Source organism: Nyctibius grandis, chromosome 3 (assembly GCF_013368605.1).
Source record: "Nyctibius grandis isolate bNycGra1 chromosome 3, bNycGra1.pri, whole genome shotgun sequence".
In the NCBI taxonomy this organism is placed as follows: domain Eukaryota; kingdom Metazoa; phylum Chordata; class Aves; order Nyctibiiformes; family Nyctibiidae; genus Nyctibius; species Nyctibius grandis.
The window spans coordinates 100,525,303-100,549,002 of NC_090660.1; the positions used below are offsets into that span (position 1 = coordinate 100,525,303).

The 23,700-nt window shown below is 39.3% G+C and overlaps 1 protein-coding gene across 3 annotated transcripts in view; it reads right to left on the minus strand.

The window, feature by feature from the left end:
• Positions 1–23,700, minus strand: part of RUNX1T1 (RUNX1 partner transcriptional co-repressor 1) — a 119,340-nt gene that overhangs the window by 77,351 nt on the left and 18,289 nt on the right. The window contains exon 2 of one of the 3 annotated variants that reach the window (XM_068396039.1): positions 21,129–21,301. The exons of the other annotated variants lie outside the window; for them this stretch is intronic. Within the exon in view, the coding sequence (XP_068252140.1) occupies positions 21,129–21,216 (88 nt within the window). The 5' untranslated portion in view covers positions 21,217–21,301. The remainder of the gene's footprint in view (positions 1–21,128; positions 21,302–23,700) is intronic. 3 annotated transcript variants of the gene reach the window in all.

Consider the following 23,700-nt stretch of genomic DNA (forward strand, 5'->3'; position numbering starts at 1 on the left):
ACAGCTCCATGAGCTACCACGGGAAGGAGGTGCAGCCCTTTCAGCCAGTACTGAGCCTGAAAATTCTGATCCTCTACCAGCATGCAAAGGCAAAGTTCATTCTGCAAGTTACAGATCAAGTAATGGTTTCAGATCAGATTCAACGAATAATTAACTTTAGGTGCCCATAAGCTCAACGCTGCTGAAATTTCCCCCTGAAACACAACACAAAAGCCAGTGCAATGAACTGCTCTGCTCTCCCATACAATGCACAGGTGTGAAGTACCTTGGACTGGGTATCCAAAACAGCTAATGAACCCAGTAGGGACAAAGAATCATCATATAGTCTGAAGGGACCTCAGGAGATCAGCTAGTCCAAGCCCTTCTGCCTTAAAGCATGTGCAGTTAGATCAGGTTTCCAGGGGTATTGTCCAAGAGGGCTTTTTAATGTCTCCAATAACGGAAATACCACAACTACTGTGGACAACCTTTTTCAGTGCCTGACCATCCTTAAAGTGAAGAATTTTTTCCTGCTATCTACTTGAGATTTATCATGGTCCATTAGTTGCACCTGTTGCCTCCCATCCCATCACTGTGCACCTCTGAGAAGAGTTTGGCTCCATCTATCTTCTCTACACCCTCCCATTAGGTAGCTCTAGACAGCTCATGACAGAAAAGATGGTATCAGGTTAGTTATATTTAACTACGAACGGTCTACAGCTCACCAACGGGGAAATACTGGAGACAGTATGCTTTATTCCTGCCTTTCAAGAGCCTCAGTAACTTGGAGACATGGGATCCACAGCACTACTCCCTCCTCCGGAAAAGATGTCCATATCCTCACCTTCAGAAGATTGGCAAGTAGAACTGGTTTGTGTAAGACACAGCTAGGTGAGATGGAAGAGGTGAGTTTTGATTTTATTAAAGTCTTTTGAGTAGAAGCCTCACTCTGGAAGTGAAAGACATGAATTCAAATCCTCCTTCTGATTGCTCAAGCTCAGATCTGTAACATATTCCCTCTGTTGGGGGGGAAAGCTCCTGCCCAGCAGCGGCTTACTCCAGATAGGAGTAATCTCCATTGCACTTGTCCTGCCCAAGGACTGAGCAGGAAACAGTTCAGGAGGGACCAAGGCCCAAGATCAACAGCAGTGAGGTGGAAGCATCTCCTGCGCTGGTCCTGCTCTTTGCCTTATGACTCTTGTGTACAAGGGGTACAAAGAACTGATGTACATTGCAAAACGCAATGTGGTGCTGAGACGGCTGAGCTCCTCAAGAGTTGAGCCAGTGATATAGATAGCATGATACAGCACGGCAAGGGCTTCACCAGCTTTGCAAAGAAACTGCATGAATGTGGAGTTCGCATAGCAGGATACTGAATGGAATCAGCCTTGCCAAGCAGGCCAATATGGCTAGACTGTGTCTGAGTACAAGTAAAAATCCAAGCGCTGCTGCACCCTATGGATTTCCCGATTTAATCTCTACTTGCCTCAGCATCCCTGGCTCTGTGCTCCATTCTACACCACACACATTTCTGGGAACGAAAAGTAAGCCTGCACTTGTGAGGAAACCAACGATTCCAAATACACATTAGGCATCCTTCGAGATTACCTACCAGATCCAACTGTGCAAACAACTTAAACACAGAAATGCTTCAATTCCAGAAAGACATAGGTGTGAACTCAGCACTGGCCTGCTTAACCCTATCAATACTGAGACAGATCTTAGCGTGCACAGGTGCAGCTCTACACGCTTGGGAAACTTTAAAGCTGTAACAGTGATGCATCTGGAATGAGGAGGGAGCTGAGGCATGCAATTTTGGATTTGGAAGCCAGCTACTGCTTCAGGTGCAGAAGGTGTCTTGCGCACTTAGCTTCAGTCTGTGACCTGGTAGTGAGAGATCAGGCTTCAGCTGATTTTTTATAGTTATCCTTGATGTACACACTTGGAAGAAAAAAGGATCCAGCAAACAAACCAGAAAACTAGTAGAGGCAGATGTACAGGTCCTGAAAAGGACCAGATGTCATGTCGTCTTCTACTCTTAGATGTATCAACTTCTCTATTTGGACTTTTCAAATTGGCATATCACATCATTTTAGAATTCTACCCAAAATTGATATTCAAGTCTTTTTTTTGAAATCGCATATACACAGATCAGATTGATTTGCAGGCTATGATGATCATGCCTTATACATGAGTGTGGAGCCCAAAATCTTCAAATCAAGGTGTAATCAGTGCTGAACATCCTACGCACACCAAGGTAGTACCAGGCCTGAGAAACCAATTTGTTTGTTCCCCTTCAGCTAAGGGTCTGAGTTGAAAAGCACTAAATCTTCACAGAGAGTTTGCGACTCTGCTTAAAAATATATACACTCACAGTTATTTCTGCAGCATGATCTGCGTCCCATGGCGTGATAGTTACTTTCCATGCATACGTAGCAAGATGCCGTTCACAGCTCCATGGGTTGAAAATAGGAGCAATAATGTCATGCAGACTTTGGAATTTATTACTACCATAAAAGAAGAAGTAACTTTAATACTTTGAAAGTAAGTCATTGCACATCGTCTCCCAAAACCTGCGACACATATCTGAAGAACCTAGTGACCCACGGTCCTCTTAGGGAAATGGTTTTCACTCCTATCCGAATCCTGAGGAAGATAAAGTCATTATGTAGGATGACTGGAATAATGATGCAAGGTTGACACACGGACTTAAGTTTATTTCCAGACACATTTTCCCCGTTTGGCAGGAAACTTGTTTTGTAAGACACAGAATTGTCCTAATATAACAGCATAGCAACTGCAACTTAAACCAGAACAAGTCAGTTAATGGACTGTTAGGAGACTTTTGCTGTATAACAGCATTTAGACGCATGTATTTAAAAAACAGGTGGATAATCCACATGTTCAGTTACTAGGACACTAACAGTTACGTCCATGGCAATTTTGTTTCTGTTCTTTAAACAAATCATCACTTGCAAGCACTGATGTTAAAACCAGAAAGCCAGTCTAGTACACAGTGGCTATAAATGCCAAATCATTTTTCAGCAGATAATAAAGCCCATGTTTTACCATCAGCAATGCACTGTTTTACTACCCAAAATGTAAGCTAATAATATATAGCTCTGCTAAATGGAAAATGCAGATATGCTGTTAAGAAACGGGCTGGCTGTGAGATGATGGATCATTTCTGCTGGGACCTTCTTAAAGCTATGTGCAAATGTTTTGAAAATATCACATGATGTGGCCATGTGTTAAAAATTACAGCCAGTTAAGTTCTCTGCTAAGAAAAATATGTGGGCAATTTATGAAATGCACTCCAGGATGGAGATATCTTAAGTAAAACCAGATTTTGAAAACAAAACCTTTTTTTTTTTTGAAACATGAACTTTAAAAAAAAAAAAAAGTTGCAGCCACATCTGGAGAGCAGAAGTAAAGAAAGGGTGGTCTGACCTAATACCAGGCCATCTTCTGAAAGAGCAGCATTATTTCTGGGCTACAATGACTGTGATCACTGATTGTCCTTTTAAGGAAACCATGCTGAATACTGCCATGGGCAATAATAAAGCATTTTGTAGGCCAACATCTGTTCTTTTGAAAGTACTATAAAATGACTGATAGATTTGTAATGTTTCATAAATAAAGTCCGGAATAAACAGTTCAAAAAAAAAAAAAAAAAAAAAAAAAACAAAAAAAAAAAAAAAAAAAAAAAAACACAAAAACCCAAACAAACCACATTCACAGTAACCAGACAAACCTGTGTATGGTATTAGATTTAAACACTGTTCCCCCAGCATCAATTATTTAGAGATAAGCACTTCCTAGAGTTCACCACATAGAATGACAAAAAGGTTAACTCGGTTACTGCAAGCTGCATGTTAACAGGATTATCTTTCCAGAGACTTTTCTCGGAGTTGCAGTAGTGCCTTAGCAGAGATCTGAATCGCTTTTACAGCGTTTCATTAGCCAGCCTCGCTGCTGCCGCTCTGCCCTGACAGGGACGGGAGGAGGTGAGCGGCCAGTCGCAATTATAACAGTATGAGCAGTTTGTCTTTGAAGGGCAAATTTATTTTGTGTAGCAGTGTTATCGCTACACATAAAGCAGAACCTGTCTTTATTACTTCCTGTTCTTTGCCCAAAAGAAGAAGGGCTTCAGATGTCAGAAATCACTAAAGGGATGCTTCTGAAATCAGGACTTCACACATACACAAAAGGCACTGACATAATATCAGATTACATAAAAATACACATCCTTTTAATCTCCTGTACATAATGTGCTTACTTTTAAAATACAAAATCTGCCCCAGATGGCTAATAATGCCCATTTGAAAAAAACCAACACCACAATATTAAAGGGCTAAAATATGCTGTGAACAGATTGAGAGGCAGTTCATCCTAGAGGAGAGTAAAAAAGTGCAGATGGGTGTCAAAAATAGCCAAGTGTCAGATCTGTTCAAGTGTCTCCATTCTGGCACATGTTCCCCGTCACAGCTGTTAGTGTATTCTCTGTATCCAAGTGCAAGGTTTTCTAACACTCTGAGCTGACATTAAAACACACTTCTTGCTTGCTACTGCTTTAAGAGAATGCTGGAAATTAAAGATTTGTTTAATGGTAAAGCTTAACGAGTATTGGTAAGGGTATACATACTTGAGTGTAGCGCATGCCATTTTGATTAAAGATGCATGAAATTTTAACCAGCAGGTAGATTAAGTAATTTAAATGCCAAAGGCTTACTAGGTTTTCAAAAACCTCCAGTCTAGGCATTCCAACAGTATCTGCCAGTAGCCCCAAATAATGCACACAAGGATCAAAACTGATAAGATTGTGTCATTTTAGTACATTTAAATATCTTAATAAAACACAGAAATAGTAAGCTGCATGAGAAGAGGAGTTTTATACAAATATAAAGGAAACGGCAGAGGATTCAAATCATGCAGAATGCACAGTTTTCCAAATCAATGAATTACCATGATATTTCTAATGAAGACCTCGTTCCCAGGACTGTAATGCATGCAAATCAAATTTGGCGTTTAAAGGGTTAAATTGACCTTTCATAGTCCTCAGTTGTTATCTATGCAAATTAATTTGCCCATATTTCAACCATATAAATCCTCTTAGGCTTGTGCTTTGAGCAAACAGAGCCCACTTTCTTGTTACAACCAGAGGATCAGCAAATATACCAGCAGTAGGGTATGACCGTGTATAAAAATCCTAAAAGGAAAACATTCTTCCAACAACTGGCAATACCTACATGCAACTGTGGTTGCAGCAAACTGGCAGATACTGTTTCAAAACACCATCTGTGAGGTGTACAGACTCACTGTGATCAAGTGTAGCCTCTTCTGCCTGTCCTACCCAAATAACCCACAAGAACCAGCCAGCTGTAGGATTTCTAGCCCTGTCTTTTTTTATCCAGAGACACAGGCTGCTATAATCAGGCACACGGCTCTCATCAGTGCTTACCAAAGGAGGAAAAAAAACCAAACAAAACACACAAAATTCAATCCACTCCGTCCTGGTCAAGCATCTCACAAAACCCCTCAGACAAATCACCCTGCATAGAAGCACCGTTTTCATTGGCAGCAACACTTATCAATTAGACAAGCGATTGTAAGATCCAAGGATAATATTTTCCTGAGGAAACCGACCTATTAAAATTTCCAGCTCCACAACAATTCCCCTAATTCAGCAGATTTTTTTATTGTTTTATTTCGAATCAACATATTTCAGTGATCTGCCTGGTGACAGTTAAAGACTACGATCTAGGACAACGCTGGAATAATTTGTTTATAAATCTCCTTCACTTCTCTACCATAAACAGCTTTTCACATAGATAATTTCAGCTAGTGGGTGAACACTGTGAATGATCTCTGCCGATGAAGTGTTTGCAGATCCAAGGTACAGCTGACAGTCATGAAAGCCAGCCCGAAGCTGTATTTCTCTTTGCTAAAAATGATCCCCTGTGCAGAGACCCACACCCACAAAGCCGGTGACTTTCTGCTATTTCCATCCCTTTTCATTGAAACATCCAGTCCTGCTGTAAGTACCATCTCTGGCAGCTCCCTCGCACAAATTCCCCTCCCCCAAACATATACACAACAGAATTAGCATCCACAATCGCTCCGTACCTGTATCAGCTTGGAAATCACCCTCTATATTAAAAGAGAGGAAAAAAAATATATAAAAGAAAAAAACGCTATCAAAAAACAATTAGCGTTTCCTCATTTAAAACCGAAAGAGCTGCAATAATTTCAACTCACCAGGCATCCTTGGATAAAATATACCACACTGTAAATGGCTCTCCTAAAAGCGAGCTTATTTAGGGCTCAGTGCCTCCTGTTCTGGAATGAGCAGAGAGAAGCGAGGAGGGCCATCAGAACTGGCTGTGGCAGTGTAGCTGGAGGCAGGATGCTGGGCGCGTGCGTTTGCCAGGCAAAGACAGATGGAGAGCTGACACTCTGTATTGCACTTGGAGCAGAAATGTGAATGATGACAGGAGCACATGTGGCCTTGAACCCAGCCCTGTCTCTTCAGGCAGAACAATGACAGGGATGTGTGTGTAAATTATCACAACCCCGGCTCCCCTCAGCTGACTCCTTTTACTCTACCTTTCACACCAAGTTCCAGATGACCAAAGAATAGAAAGTAAAATGCGGAGTGATAAGCCAAACACTGAATTATTCAATTTTTTTCTTTAAAAGTTAACCCTTTCTTCTGTGGACAGCAATTAAAGAAAAAAGCATCGCTTCAAATCAGCTCTCCTCCAAAAGTGGAAACAAATTCATTCTTTTTTAACAGACATAATTTTGCACTCCATAGGACTATGTTTGTTTATTTAGCTGGAAATTCAAAACGTGCACAAGGACATACGAGAGGGTCCCCCCTCCTCTTCCTCCCCACACTTTTGTCATTATTATACTGTTTTATTATAGTGAACAGAGTATCAAAATCACTCCCTTTCTCAGATTCTCAGTAGTATGTGTAAAATAGAACACACTTAGAAAGCAGACCGCTTTTATTTTTACTATAGTGCTTTTAACCCCCTGGGATTCCTGCATTGATATGTTCCAAACATTCGCAGCTTACTCTCCTTTACCTTGCATGGTGATCCATGGGGGATGAAAACAAAATCTTCCCTGTAAAGCTTTTTCAAAAGCTCAACAATCATGTCTTCCCAATTTCTGATTTTGCACACCCCTTAAATGTTTGTCCTTCATATGAATAACGTATGCTTGGCTAGGTTGAATGCACTCTTCCCTATTAAGCTTTAATGGACACCATGATATATAAAACTACAAGTCTTTGTTATAGTGCTTTATCTAAAGCTGGCTATTTTCTTCTCAGCAGTCCCTCTTTAGTCCTTTGTAAAACATCTTTGCCTCTTAGAAGAAACATACGCCTAACTTGCATGCCTTCTGTAGCACGTATAGTCTTGTACAAAATTCCAGGCACAAGGAAAAATATCTTCTTTTTAAAACTCTCCTCCAATTTAGCACTTGCAAAAGCTTCTCCCTTTAGTAACGAGTATTTCTCCAGCAATTAGCACGTAGGTCCTGGTTTTGACTTTGCCTTTGCAATATACATTTACACCCATATAGAAAGGCAGAGATTCTCAGTCAGATCTTCAAGAGCTGCATTCTTGTCAGTACAAGACTCATCCTTTTGTACTTATTTATGCATCCCCCTGATTTTGCGTTATAACATCTTCTGCCTCTGCTACGTAGAAACAACCTCTCTTTCAGGCCTTCCTCTTCCTTCCTCTAGCTGCCACAGAGCCCGATAAGGATCTATTTAGGAAAAGGACACACGTGCGAAATTAAGCAAAAAATAACAAGCCTTCCAATATCCGGACTGAACTCATGGGTATTTCTCGCTTAAAGCAAATGAGTCACTTAATTTGCTGATATTTCCACAATAACTTTTTAACGCTAAGTGCCATCCTTAAGCTTCACTTAAATAGGAGAGAGACTCCAAACACAGGACCTTTAAATGCAAGACATTTAAAGAAGAAAAGGAGAAGCTCCCCTTGCCCCAGTAAACACCCCAGCACTAACAATATAATGCCTCTGCTACTGGAGGCAGGTCTTTTCTTCATCTTCATCAGATACCTACTGTAATGAAGCTCTCTGTAATGGATTTTTGAGTGTCGGAGAGCCCAAGAGAAACACCGAAAAATGAAAAAGTTTTCATGACAGACCGCTTTCATGAAGGGGGGGAAAGTAGAGGGGGGAAAGGGAGAGAATAACAAGCAAAGTCTGCGCCACCGAGGCCTTTAAAGAATCTGCCGTTCTTTTTGTTTTATTATTTGATGCACTACTTAAAACCAGTCAGTTAGTACTGTATTTGCTGTGTTGTTTTTCTTTTTTAATGCTGTACTCTATATGAAAGGAGAAACATTTTCACAGTTGGAAATGCAACCTTCCATCAACATAGATGCAGCCTGAATCAGCTTCAGAGTAGAAAGTAACGTGTCAAAGGTATGACGCATTTTAATAAAACCGAACAATATTCACTCTTAAAAGTAGGTCTTAATATCAGTACATTGTAAATCCAGAGACCACGGCTCACGAAATTGAACTTCCATATGCTGTGTGATTATGCATCTTTTTTCTGTGTGTAAAAAGCCTTTTTAAGCTGTTATCTGACTACAGTAATTGCCATTTAAATTGATCCACGTCAACAAAACCTGGATCCCTGGAGATTCTCACCTAGAAGTCTGCTCATGGAAGGGGCTAACAAAATGCCTGTGCATCTGAGACTACTTCAGCATTTTCTCAAGCAGCCAGCTGCATGAATAGTTTTTCCCTCTCATTATTTAATACACTGAGGCAGGCTGCAACCCGCTTGGCAGTCCTCCCTGAATAAATATCTGTGGATATTTATTTGCTGTCCCCACCCCCCACACCCATTTTTAATGCAGTCACTTAGAGCTTGCCCTAACAGTTTTTGCACCAGGTCTGAAATTTTAGGAAGCCAAACAAAGGAATACAGCCCATCTGTAGAACGGTTTTATTCTCTGCTAAGAAAGGAAAAGCAGTGGTTTTAACACAGGAACAATTCTGCTGTATCACAAGAGTCAGTATTATGTGTAATCCCAAAATGAAAGGGATACAAAGAGAGAGGAAAATCCAGAAGATAATCTTCGGCCAGTTCCTTTATGGTGCATGTTATGCTACACCCTCCTGGGTGGGAATCAGCTCCTTCTTTGACAATCATTCAAAACACTTTACAAAACAATTTTAAATAATCCCCTACAACTCTTAATTTTGAAAATGGGTAAAGAAGGAAACACAGCCTCCATATGCATATATTTGAAGGGGGAAAAGGGAGATTTTCATGCAGTGGATGGCATAAGGTCGCTAAGATGTGGATCTGATGGAAAAGAGAAATTCCAAATTTAAAAGTACAGAGATTGCCTTTTGTGCAAACCTAGCTTAATAACAGGGACTGTAAGTCCACTGAAAACGCATCTGTAGTTAATGAAAGCTCTCTATTAACAGTGAAGGAAGAATTTAACTCAAAGCTTTTCTGTAGGACTTCTCAACTTCCCGCTCTACTTATAGCAGACTGTTGTGATACATTGTGACTTCACACAGTGGGTATTAAGTGAGTTAATTCAAAGGAGCTGAAACCTCATTGATCCTAATTGAAAGCAATACACCCAACCAAATAGTTTGCTACCCCATCTGCTCTGGCCTGCCACCAGCTATTCAATACAAGAGAATTAATAGTTTCAGATATTCTAACTGACCCAATAAAAGCACTCATTTAAGCAGGACTGCATTAACAAAGTGAAAAACCAAGGGCAAAATGGGTTCAAATGGAGCATTTTACTCCTAGTTGGCTTTAACAAAGCTGAATAATGCTTATTCTGACTTTTTATGTGCAAGACTTGATAAACTGAATGAGAAGGCACTCAATGATCAGTCAACGAGCATTGATGAATGGTCATTAGGACCCCCCCAATCTCAGGGAAGGCCATTCCACAAAGTGGCACACCAGCTTGAAAGGGCGGACTCACTAATGTCCAGATTTCCCTGCTTGCTTGTTCCACTTTCACTTTCAGACCACTGGCCACCAAATGAGGCTGACATATTGCAAAATAATCTTTTATGGGCGAGTGATAAATAAAAATGGAGGCATTAGCTGGGCTTTCAAATTCAAATCTGCTAGTTTTGTCAGCCCCCAAACGTTTTGATTTTCCACCCAGCTGGAAGCTATTAGTGTTTTCTTAAGGCATCCCACTGACAGGGCAAACCCACCTAATGTGTGAGCTGTAGAGCTGATGCGGGGCGGGGGGGGGCGGCGGGGACGAGACGACCACTTCTGGGTGCTTTCTGAACTTTATTCAGTTGATTGTCCAACCAAAGTACAGTAAAGGCAACACCTTCAGGAGAAGCTCAGTAATTTCTTGCTGCCCAGTATCTCCTGTCTCCTGGTGCAACAGTAGTCCACCTAGGACTGCAATGGGTACCCTCAGTGTAACTTTTTCCACGACATCCGTTGCCTTTACCACACTACCGCAAAAGAGCTCAAGCTATTCAAGAAAGGCCCTTCTTTATAAGCTTCTAATTCTTTGCTTGGAAAAGGGATTAAAACATTCCAATAAGATATGTGCTTATCTGTTAACAGTAGCTCTTAATGCATGCAACACAAAACATGTGCCAGATAACAACAAACATTTCCCTAAGCATTTCCTTATTGGCAAGGCTTTCTGGACTTCTGAAAAAAAGACAAATGGGACCCTTAAAACATACATAGCTCTGTGAAACGCAGACTAACTGAGATTACCTACACAAATACTCAATAGTTCAAAGCTAGAGTCACCAAGATGGGAAGAAAATATTCTTGGTTGCCTAAAAGAAATCGTTCATCATGTTACCTCTACTACTGGATTAAGTTCATTGGAAGTAAGAAAGCATTCATCTCTCTTTTCAGTTAAGAAAATGTAAAAGTCATACTATTTCAACAGGATAACCAGAAACAGAGAATTTCAAATCATCTGTTAAGAAAAGACAACCTTGGCAGTAGGTCAGACTTGGCAACCAAGATTGCCTAGTGCTTTTTGATCAAAAAAAACCCCAAAAAAATTCATTCTTGTTGAACACTGCCAGAAATCCCAGTGGTGTATTTCAGGTTTTAAAACAATGGAAATACCCACAAAGACCTATCATAGAAGAACAGTTCCACCAAAAATTAGTTGACTCAGAACAGGAGGGTCAACATAGGCTTCAGGTCTTAAAGAACGCAGTAAAATGTGCATTTTAGTAGCAACACTCATGGACAAACTCACATATACATACCTGGTTTGGTGTCTATTTCTTTCACTTGATCAGGGCTAAAACAAGTTTTGCCTTGCATTTTTTTTATTAAATACAGTATTTCTATAGTGTGGGTAAAGTAAATTAGAATTGACTGTTAATTTCTATCATCATTTGGATTCAAAGGAAATTACCACACCACCTGAGCATAGACATCACTGATGCACTTCAGAAAATTCGATACTTGATATTATTTCTGAAAGGACACAAGAAAATACCAAAGCTGCCATTTTACTGACAGGAGGACCAACACATTCAGTGTGACCAGGAGAAGACTGGACGAGAATATCTGGTCCTGTTGAACTAAGGTCATATTTTAAGATCCAAAAAGAAAGAGGAAAAAAAAAAAAAAAAAGAAAAAAAAAGGTTTCAAGCTATCAGTTGCTTTTTGACTTGAAGCTCAGAGTGTTTGCTCATTTAACATGCGTAGGGAAACTCCTCCTGCTGTAGTATATTAACCCTAGTTTTGACCTCTAATCGATGTCTTTTCAATGCTTAGGATTTTCATAATAAAGATAATGTGAGAGCATATTTGTGTGAAAGCGTATCTAGCACGAGCCATAAATTCGAACCTCGCATTTTTCTTTGTAACATGTCAATATTTGTGACACTAACTAAACATATTTTATTCATCTGACAGGGACTGTTACATTATATTGAAAACTTTTGTTTCAATGTCACCACCTCCCCGTTTTGACTGATGGCAAGTTAGTTTTGTTAAAACGCAAGGGGTGATAGCGTATGCTCCAGTGAACTTTCCCTCCTCTCAGCACCAGAGACAAAAACCTGCAGCTCTGCTCTGTGCTGGCAGCCATCTGGCCAGCTTTCTCTCAATGCCTGCCCCACACCACACTGCAGGCAAAATTTCAGGGCTCTAGAGCTCTGTGGAGCTATTCATGACATACCAATTTCACATTTTCTGCTTGTACGCTTGCAACAATAAATGCTAATGAGGACTATGAATGACATTTTTAAAGACAATAAAAAGGTCTCCAAATCCCTTGCATATGGAGACACTATTTTCTAAACTTCACCTTCTGTTAGGGAGCCATTACCCTCTAAAGGGAAAAAATAACCTAAGGAGAACAATGAGATGATCAAAGCATAACCGAGTCCTTACGAATTCCAAAGAAAACAATGTTTGCAAAGCTAGCTTAATGACAGACAGATTTTATGCTGATGTACAGTGGTAACACTTCAGCTCAGGAACTCTGTTTTTCAATAGCACTGCTACTTCTCATCAGAGGGGCTCAAGAATTATGGGGGGGGCATACCAAATCCTCGCTTTCACTGATCACGTATAACCCCACAAGCCATAGATTTGGGCTTTTTAATTACTAATCTCTAGATTAGCCCAAGAGTAAACTGTTATCATTAATTGATTTGGAATGCCATGCTTTCATAGATTACTGTACTGACCAAGCGCGGTCAAGAGAAATACCTAATCTTAATGCTTTCTTTCCCCAAATCTGCCTTTTGCAACACTATTGCTTCTCTAAAAAAAAAAAAAAAAGTTGCCTTCACTTTTGGTACTGGGTTTTATACTTAACTAAAGACAGCTTCCCCTTATTAGCAAGGATTAAAAACACTTTTGGGAAAATCCACCAGGTGGAGCAAATACACAGCAATACAAAACATTTATTTATGCTCGTACTGCCATTTTCAACAGGGAAAAAATGTTTTATATGGAAATATTCTTACCTCTTGACCTCCCTTCTTCACCCTTTTGTCATATATTGATCAATTTGTACTTATTTACTACATTTATAGTGGTACAAAAGCTTGTTCAAAGGGGCCTTGGCACAAAGCTATTGTTGCTCATAAGATTCAATACAAATTTGCAAACCATAATAGTCAGCAGACATATAAGGGAAATTAAAGAATAATATTAGTCCACACATATTATATTCAATAATATAAGGATAACGTCGTGTTTGTAAAACAAACTGACAAGCATTCAGAAAATAAAGCTTAGTCTTACATCAGACAGCAAAATCTTTACACTGGCCTCCACTATAATGGGCTGGAAACCAGGCCATTCTGCAAGCCTTGTTGTGTGTTTATATACATGGTAGTGCCAGTAACATCACAGCAGTGCCATTGTACAGTATGTTGGTGTTTACTATTAATGCCTTTATTTTAGTATGACATCCGTCAACTACTGAATACTGTCAAGAGTGCAGTGAATGAGGACTATAAATAAATACTGGAGCATATCTAGGACAGCTAAGCATTATTTCCCCATTTGAACTATTTGCTTTCCAGAGCCAGGTGAGAAAGCCACTTCCTCATCAAATATTTTAACCTTCCCTGATGAAGGAGAAGGTGTAATGGCATAAAGGCAGGGGGGCACCTTTTTACGTGATGAGAACTAAGTCCTAACAGAAAGTGATTATGGATGAGTCTTCTCACAGTTATAATAGGACAACCCACTGGCAGACCCTGTAATTGCTAAAATGGCAAAGCAACATTACCAAGTGAACTGCTCTAATGCAGTTGTCTGGAAACACAGCAGAATCAGTACACAGACTCACTCAACCCTTGATGACGGAAAAGCATTATTGTTTGTGAGTGACAAAGGGAAGGTACTGATTTTAGTAAAAGAACTATTTTTCTTTCCATTGTTTCCTTCGTTACATCTTCCATCACATTTTTCTCTTACTTTCTGTTCAGTGCCCTCTGTCTTCTCTCTGCCATCATGCCTAACCCTACGTTCTTCACTCTGGGGCCACCTCCTCACCCTGCTACACACCTCCCTTCCCCAATCCACTACATGACATGTCTCTACTCCTGCTGCCTCGGACATTCATCCTCTCCTGACTCTGTTAGCCCTGAAAGCTAGAAATACTTTCAGAATTTGATGCTGTGAGTACTACCATAAAATATTATCCACAATTAACACATAAATGAAAGATCAACAACCAGCACCCTAGCACTGAGGGACAAACACTGTGCCAGTTAGGTTTCCACTACAAAACTGAGCCAGAACAGGATCCACTTAATGGGCAATCAGAGGAGCACACCACGTTCCCTGGAAGCACAATGTGTTGACATAAGCTTTGTGCTTTTAGTCCGACCCAGACAAATCCCATCATAGATAAGGAAAATTAACATACAAAATCTTTGCTTCTTTAGGAACAGGGAGGAGCCTTGAGGAACACAGGCCTTTAAATATCATTTCATTTTATCGAATTGTGTTGTACTCCACATGGTGCTTCACTGTAGCCATTCAGAAGAGAAGCAGGAGAAGAATGCAGAGGCGATTATGAAGTGGAATTTCATACAAAGAGCAAATTACACCACTTCACACTAGGAGAACATCTGCAAAGAGCAGCAATAAGTGTCTGGGCACAACGCAAGGTACCAGTTTTAATAAAGCCCAAACCAGCTTGGGAACCGTTATCTGCAAGAACTTTCCTTAAGCAAGATTGTCACAGCAGAGACTTGTGGAGATGCCCAAGATAAATATTTTTTCAAACAGGATGCTGATTTAAAGCCATTATCTCTGAGGGATTTTTGAGGTGGCAACCATGGATTAAAGGCTATCATTTTCTGCCATCTTCAAAGAGGAGCTAGACACCCCATGGGTGGGAGCAAAGACAGTGTGGTTACTGTCGTCACCATGCGTCCATGGAGAACTTTCTTTTACTATGCTGCTGGTTGAGGTGGGCAATGGTTGGCTAGAGGTCACGGACAGTTCATTAGACTATGAACTCTGCAAAAAACACTGGAAAGAGGGACACAATGTAGATGACTTGTAAAGGTTTAACTAATAGCACTTTCATACAGACACGTAATTTCCTTTATATGTACAAACCCTACAGGAACATGACACTGACCACAATGCATAAACCATCTTTTTTTTCATCCTGTAGATACAAGCAATGCTTATTTAAACTATGGCTTCTTTACAGTACAACAGGATAAAGAGATTTAAAACTACATATCTAAGTAATTCACTTTTACTTAAAGGCACTTTTACACCAGAGTAGCCTAAGGAGTTCACAATGAAGAAGGGGGCCTGATTCTAAAGGTGAAGGATTATGTACATGTTTAAGAGTTTATTAGATCACAATTATCAATCTGATACACTGTAACAGCTCTTTTGTTGCACCATCCCCTGCAAATCCTTCTTAGATGGAGGATTAGTAGCACAATAGATCATAATGGCTCTTTTGGTCCCACCGCACTATCGTGGTGTGACTCCCAGGTACTCCCAGCTACATATGCCCACTAAAGGCTACCTTCTCTTAACGACGAGTCCCCAAAACTCTTACCTGGTAATTTTGCATGTAAGAAGGAAAGTATGCCCTTAAATCTGTATTACAAAATCCTAATGAAATATTAGCAGGTAAAATACAAGTTACTGCTCAAATGATTGATTTTGATCTCACCTACAAAGTACCCAAAATCATTAGGACATGAAAATATCCCTCAAGTCCACAGGCATAACTCTATAGACTGGACTGAAAGCCTCCAGCATAAAAGAAAACGAAACCATAGTTAAGTTTCAGATCTCCGTTCTCCACTCCTAGAACCACAAATATCTTTCTTGGACCAGCTTCTGCCCACAACAATAAAAGGCAAAAGTCACTGTCTTGGTTTGGCTACCCTCATTTTTGCTGCAAAGCCATATTAATTATGTGCCCTCCCTCTACTACTTGTACCTTGTGATCTTAAGTTCTGCCAGTACAACTATGAACAGCACTCTGCTATAAACTAGAGTATTAAAATTAGCCAAATAAGAGTCATATTCTTCATTTATTGTCTGAACAAAAAGTCATACTTTAATTCTTCACAAACTAAAAAAAAAAAAAAATATTCAGGATCTAAACGAACATTTCAGTATCTTTCAGCTATGACCTTGAGTTTTACATCCCAATGAACACTTTCCATCTATGGGCCAAAACTTGGCCGTTGCACAGAGCCCTGCCTTGTGCACCCGAATCATCAGCCTGTTGAACGACCTCAAAAAACAGCAACTACGAGGAACAAGGACTATAACTGACCCTATCCCATTATTTCATAATTGAACACTCAGCTGGACATCTAAGAAATTCACATGAATAATGAGAATGAAAGCACTGATAGGTGCCACCACTGTTTCAACAGGCCATTCCAGAACAAACACTGACTTGGTTTTATTCCACATGATGAATAAAAATAATGTTGCTAAGCATGCTGAAAATGAAAAACTTAAATGCTAAGTATGATACTTATGTCAATGGTTGCTACAAAAAAATAAACATTTTCATAAGTTTATTTACTGCATAGCACAAACTCCACCTGAAAGAATTTGCTCCTCAGAAAGTTTTACCTCTGAAAATAAGAGATGGAGCAAGGGAAGAAAGAATAATAAAGTAAAAGGAAAAACTGCCAATTTGGAAGCAAAAGGGTTAACTTGTTTTGTTTCAGTCAGTATTATACCAATGCCAGAATTACAAGGGAAAGACTAAAAAGAGCCAATTTTTTTTTTTTTATTATTCTTTAAAAGAAAAAAAAAATCAGGCCTATCTGTCACAGGGTTGTTCGGGCTGGAAGAACCGGCAGGAACCTCAAATTCCTGACCAAACCCTCTTCCACACAATGCCTCCTGAATGGAAGGAACCCAGGCCCGGCAGAGATAGCCCACTGTCAGGAACCAGCCCTGACGTTTGTGGACAGACGGGGCTGGCCTCGCAGGATATCAGAGCAGCAAACTGCTGTTCGAGATACTGGGTTTTCACACACTCCCAAGCCTGGATGTTTTGCTCTTCAGGTAATTAAACAAGGAAACGGGGCTGATGTGTACGAGTCTGACCCCTGCGCCACGGCTCCGTGGTTGTGCATATCGACTTCCGCACCAACCGCCTGAAGCATCAACAGAGTCCTCTACTCCCGCTCCCGACACCAAGCTCTAAAACAAATCCTCCTGGAAATATCCACTGCTGTCTATTCCTTTTTTTTTTTTCCCCCTATTTAAGGAGGGCTAAATTACTTGCTCTGTTCCACAAGCCTTGCTGCTTTCTCATTAAAAAAAAAGAAATAAATGGGTACTTTCAGGTAGCTGTTCTTCAGCCAGCCATTCAAAATATTAAATAGCTGGGGGAGGGGAGAAACAGACAAAAAAATGAGACAAGGGATTCCCAAATTAATGCTTACTTTAAGGTCATCACTCAAAATTAAAAAGATCCTGAAATGTATTTCCGATTCGTCCAACCAACTGCCAGACATTCACTTATTTAGAAATAAAATTATTCTGATTTAAGCATTATTGAAGAGTCTTTGTCTTACAAGAGGACATAAATCATACAACTGGGCATTAGAAAAATAGACCAGTGTTTTCTCTCTCTTCTTCCCCAAATTTAAGAAGTGGAAACAGGCAGGTGTTCCCACCTATACTCAGTGAAAACCCTACACAGACTGCTCTATGACTGACCTAGTTTCTACAGTCTTTAAAGGCTATTTAAACAAAAATGATTTTTTTAAAAATGTAACACATTTCTACTTCTTTCTGAAAAATCCACAGAATAGTATATTGGCTGAAAAGAGAAGAGCCCAGAAGAAAGAGGAGTACAAAAGCATGCCTGCTTGGCTGTGTTCAACACAAAGAACATTAAATGAAAACAACTGGCATGCCGCCAAATTCCTATACAGGCAAAGAGATTCAAAGAAATTGATTTCACGCATCACACTGACCTGGGATCAGTGAGCAGTGGTACAATACACTCACTGCTCCATGTGGGGCAAAGCCCATTAACGTTATCAGAGCCACAGTACATTACCAAGAGGGGGGAAAAAAAAATAAAAAAAAAAAAAAGAGAGAGAACCCAAATCACTTTGAAAAAGGAACTTCAGCTTCAGCTGAAGTGCTTGGTTTCAGTTTACTAATAAATAGATCATATTGTGAGAGCTCATCCTCTGCTCACCTCAAAGGTTTAAAAGATTGTATTTTCAAATTGAAATAAATACTAATGTCACATACACACTCCCCTGACATTCTACTTTTAACATAGTTGTTCTCAAACTCAGTTATTCTCTGTAAATTTCCTCCCTTCCCCATCCGCCAGAGTTTTATATAGATTATGGGTTATTTTCTCTGTACTTCAAAAGCTGGATTCCTGCCCAGGATACTCTTACTGGCTCAGAAAGTAAGCTGGAGAAATTTGCCACCGCTCTCAATTGGTCCAAATCAACCTGACCTACACAGAAAAACACCTGATTTGCAAGGCAGAAACGAGCAGGACCCCGGTTCCCTTTGCAGAGTCACCCAGCCACGCTCCCTCATCATGAGGCATTCTCTCCAAACCAGTGTATTTCGAATTTCACTTTCTTACGATGTGTGAAGTAACCCGTGTGTGCCATAGAGTCTCTTCTTGTCATCCTGGCTTTGTTTTTCATTAAGATCTCTCACACTCCAATCAAGAGCAACACCAGCAAGCCACAGGTGTACACCACATGAACAGATGAAAACCTGATTGCGAGCTGCGTAATGACAATTCGCCGTCTATAATACACTTGTCCACTTTTGCATCTGTTATATATTAGAAGGGGGGTTTATTATTTCAACTGTAGTCTTTAAGATACATAGGTAAGCAAACCATTGTTTTGAGGATAAAAAAGGAAAACAAGAAAAGACAACTTTGCAATAGCAAAAGACAGATGAAGATGCACAAAAGGGATCACAAAAGCATAGGCAGGTAGTCTAATGCTACATGAGGCCACTGTTTCAAGGAGGTGATAGACTCAAACATCTTTTATTTTGCCTTTTATTCCATTTTGGTTTCAAATAGTAAGTCAACTCTTCTTGGGCACAGAAAAGTCCATATTAAGTTAAGCTATAAGAGTGTTGACCCCATCTTTAATCACTCATCCAAATTGCAATGTGGAGCTTTTTGGACATTTAAGACTAAAATTTTTGAACGTGTGACAAACACATATACCCAGATGTAGGTACCTTACCCAGTCATCTCATTTCAAGCAAATGTCAAAATGGGAATGCTCAAAGACCTATCAGTGGCTAGCCACCACTGATATTACTTTATAAAGAGCTACAAAGCAGTTTTGGATTATCTTCATTACCAAGGTGAAAACAATACAATATCGTTGACTCCGTAAAATTGTGTTACAGAGAGGATGTGTTTGTTTTGGTATAAGGCTACACTGACAGAACTGCACAGGAAAGGGAATCATTTAGTACACAGCAACCTCACAATGGTAGAGATGTGCCTGCACTCAGGTGATACAGGCAGCCTGACCTGCCTGACGGTTAACTAGACAGATAAAGTTACGTTCCCTCCCATTTATGAATATTACAGCAGTACAACCAGATCATTTGGACTTTATAAAGATGAAGTGAATTTCAGTCATGTTAATTCCCTTTTTCTATAAAAATGAACAGTATTAGAAAACATGCCTTTCTCCTAAGTTGTAGGAAATTCCCATTATCCTGCACGTGCTCTGACAACAATAAACCACAATAAGTTTTCCATTAGTATGCCAGCGCTGCACGCTTCAGGCATGAAATCTTTACTTTTATTTATTTTTAAAATCCTTTATGAAGACCCATACAGCAAAAGAAACCAACAAACAACCACCTGTACGGGGTACACTTGCACTTTGAAAAATAGACTGTAGTCAGAAAAAAAGAGAATTAGTCAGAAGCTAGACACTGCTAAATTATCAAAATAAAAATGCAAGAAGAAACCCTGCTAAGATTATTCATTCATTCTTTTCCAATGCTGCCTGTGTACAGGAAGGTCCCAGAGAAGCATTTACCCGTTTTAAACTGAGCTAGGAACTCAAATTAGACTGCAAATTCACTTTTAATAGGATTTTATTTTTAAAAAGTATGCTCACACTGGTGCACAAAACCTCAGCCCCGTCCCCTCGCCACGAGGCGACATGCAGAGCTTCCTGCTGGCTCTCCCAGCTGTGCTCCATCTCCTCCCCACACCCCACAGACAGAGCAGCGTGGGCCACGGTGTCTTGGGTGGGGAGACAAGTGATGTGATCAAGGCTTAGCTACCTTTAAAACTAATCAGAGCATAGCCTAGAGTACTCAGACACTGTTCATTTTATTTTGATGTTGTACACTTATCAAAGTTATGTCATAGGCGAAATGGTCAAACACTGAGAAAGAAAGTATCAGAGTGTTGGAAAGCACTTAAAATCAGTTTAGTGGTTTCTTGCTATCTAGACACACTATTTTAGGAGAAAAAATGTAGTTACAGTGAAGACAAGAATGACAGTCATAGGTTATCTAGAAATTTTGTTCTGCCATAGCAGATTTATTTTTCCAGTGTGGTAAAAATCTTTGCACACAAGAAGCAGAAATATCCATTCTCAATATCATCCCAATCAAATTTATCACAGATTCCCAATGCTATGATTTCACCAGAGGCTTCCACTAAATTACAAACACAACCATTTTGCCACCGTGATTACAACTGTCCCTTAACCTGGTTGCAAATACTGTTCTAATTCACAGTTCAGGAAACTGAACTTTATTATTTTCACAGCCCAGCCAAGTAATATTTACATGCCACGTAACGAGCACCTATGTCACCAAAAACACAAAAAAAACACAGTTAAAAATTTCACATATATATATATTTAAGCTAAGGAAAATTTTAGAAAAGTCATCACTGATGAATTTGATTGGCATCGCTGTACTCTTTCTCAGTGATATTAAAATGAAGACACCACCTTCACTGATATAGGCAGACTCTTTGGAGGCTAAAGGGAAAGATTTCTTTTTTAATTACAGTTTACAAGGCAAGGTACAGTCATTAGAAATAACTTCTAAAAGGTACGCACATTACAAAATCAAATATTTTTCTGTTCCTTACCTTGACAAAATTCAAAGTTCCCTTTTTTCCGGCAGTCACCTATCACTAAACTCAGTGCTCTCCAAGTGTTTCTTTTGACAGATATCATTCTCCACCAATCGCTCTGCTAATTTCCTCTTTCCTTTTCTGACTGGGACAGATATTATGTTCACCAGTCCAGAGATCAATCTTTTCTATTGACAACAACAAATATAAAAAAAAAAAAAAAAAAAAAAAAAAAAAAGGAAGAAGAAGCACATATCACAGCCAGTTTGAAGCACCACACCCCTTCATTTGCATGACAATAGCAGTCTTTTAAATAAAAGGGGAAGACAGAAACGCTATCATTCTAAATCAATTACCCACATTTTCTTAGTTAATATAAGGCAGTACTTTAAAACTGTATTAATTCTTCGACAAAGGCTGTTTCATAAGTTGCTCATTTAAAACAGTCAACATATAGAGGGCAACAAACTAAGGGCAGATTGTATTCTACCATGAGAACACCTATTAGCTAATTCTGTAAAAATGTTTGGGTTTAAATACATTCATATAATATAAAATATTACATACTTTACCTGGTTCAACAGAAGCTCTAGAGAATCATTTATTAAACGAACATGGTTACTAAAAATAGAGACCTTGAAATTACACATCGCTAAATCTAATTTGGATTTGCAAGTCATAACAGCAAACACACTTAAACAAAGCGAGATCAAAAAGCTATTGATATATTTACAAATCGTCCTCCCACTTTGGAAAAGGCAATTTCCCTCCCACTCCAACACCTACAAAAACTGTTTATTTGGGTTACACAAATACTTTGTCATTTGTAGGAGTCTGCATTACAGGGTTGTCAGTTTTTCCAAGACATTAATATGCTTTTCAAGGGTTCGTAATTATGTCAAGGGAGAAAGATTTTCAGAGCCAGGCACACACATTTACGTACATGCTTCAATCTGCATTCAGGTATTTTGGGACATAAAGTTAAGCATGCATAAGGTTCTGGTCGCAGCTGCATGCATCTAACCCATAACCCATCCCCAACCCTCTCCTGGACTAGATCTTCCTGAAAAAAAAATGTTATCGCTCAAAGGCATTTGCAAAAGATCACATTTGTGTTTACGGTATAAATTGCAATCTTTCCCACAAACAAGCACCCTCCTCAAATCAAAACAAACTTTCCCAAGTTAAAGTTGAGGTTCCAGAACAAAGGAGTTCACCACTCAAAGTCCTTTCTTTCCTATGTTCGTGGGTCAGATGTTTCCCCGCAGTCCTGACAGAAGCCAAAATTCTATTGATTTCAGTGAAAACAAGAGCCATGTAAGGACTGCAGAACTCTACCCAGGATTTGGCAACTGTGAAGCTTTCAATGTGACACAACTGCCTTTGGCATTTGGAAAATAATTCCAAAATGTGGTCAGGACTCCCCAACTTGGGTGCAAGTAACTACTTTTCTAAAATTGTTTTTATTTTGTATGAAATTCTCTACTTGTCACCATGTTCTTATATAGGTAATAAATTTACCTTTCAGTTGTGCCTTATCATGAATTGCACATTTTTTAATTGTCCAGATTTTTGCATAACACTTTACATTTCCATAAATGCATACAACATTCCCTAAATTGTTATTATTGTTTGATTTTTATGGCCATAAACTCATGTCCTTACCAAAATGGAAAAATCCTTCACTGACCAAGTGGCCCTATTAATTTCACTGAGATCATTTAAAGATCAAGTTTTTTACCGAGTGACGATAGCACAATCTGGTTGAAATATGGACTTACAGTAGAACATTAAATTAACATCATATTTTGGATTCAGAATTACGCATAGCAGCCATCTGTAAAGATATATTCATGTTTTGCTAACCTTTACTAATTTGGCCACTAGAAATAATTATGATCAAATATGTTAAACTATGTAACATATAACAATTCAATATTTGTGTCTGCTGAAGAGCATACTCTTTTCATGGCTGGTAAAAGATCTTTAAATCTCTTACTGTTAAAAAAAAAAGTTCTTACTCCAAAAAAAAAGAACCCATCTGTCATCCACTTTACAATGAAGACATCACTTTAACTTACTACTCTTCCTTTGCTTCAGCCCCACGTTCATTTTCTTTATATGCTACATTTTCCAAAGTGATGGATGCATTCTGCTATGCCCATTCTATGCTATCCTCCTTTTTAAGAAGTATTTTTGCCTCCTGTTTTGTGAACTGCTGCTGTTGTTCGAATCTACATGCAAAATTGTCTGAGTCTGAACTTCACTGAAAGTAGAAAGCCTCAAACAATTTGTAGTCTTACACAAGTGTTATAAAAAAGGATCAACATTTTGTATTACCATGGAAATTTTGAAAAACATACTTTCCCAAACAAATATTACTTTTTCTCAATGGTATGAAGTAATGAAAACCACATGTGTAAATCTGCGATCCGTGCAGTAGTTCAAGCTGCAGCTAATAGAAAATACAGAGAGTGAACTCTGCCATATAAAGGATTCTTGTTACAGAAATATAATGTGAAAACCAGATGCAGACAGAAAACCTTAATCACAGATGGGAATGTAATCACTGGCATACAGAATACTT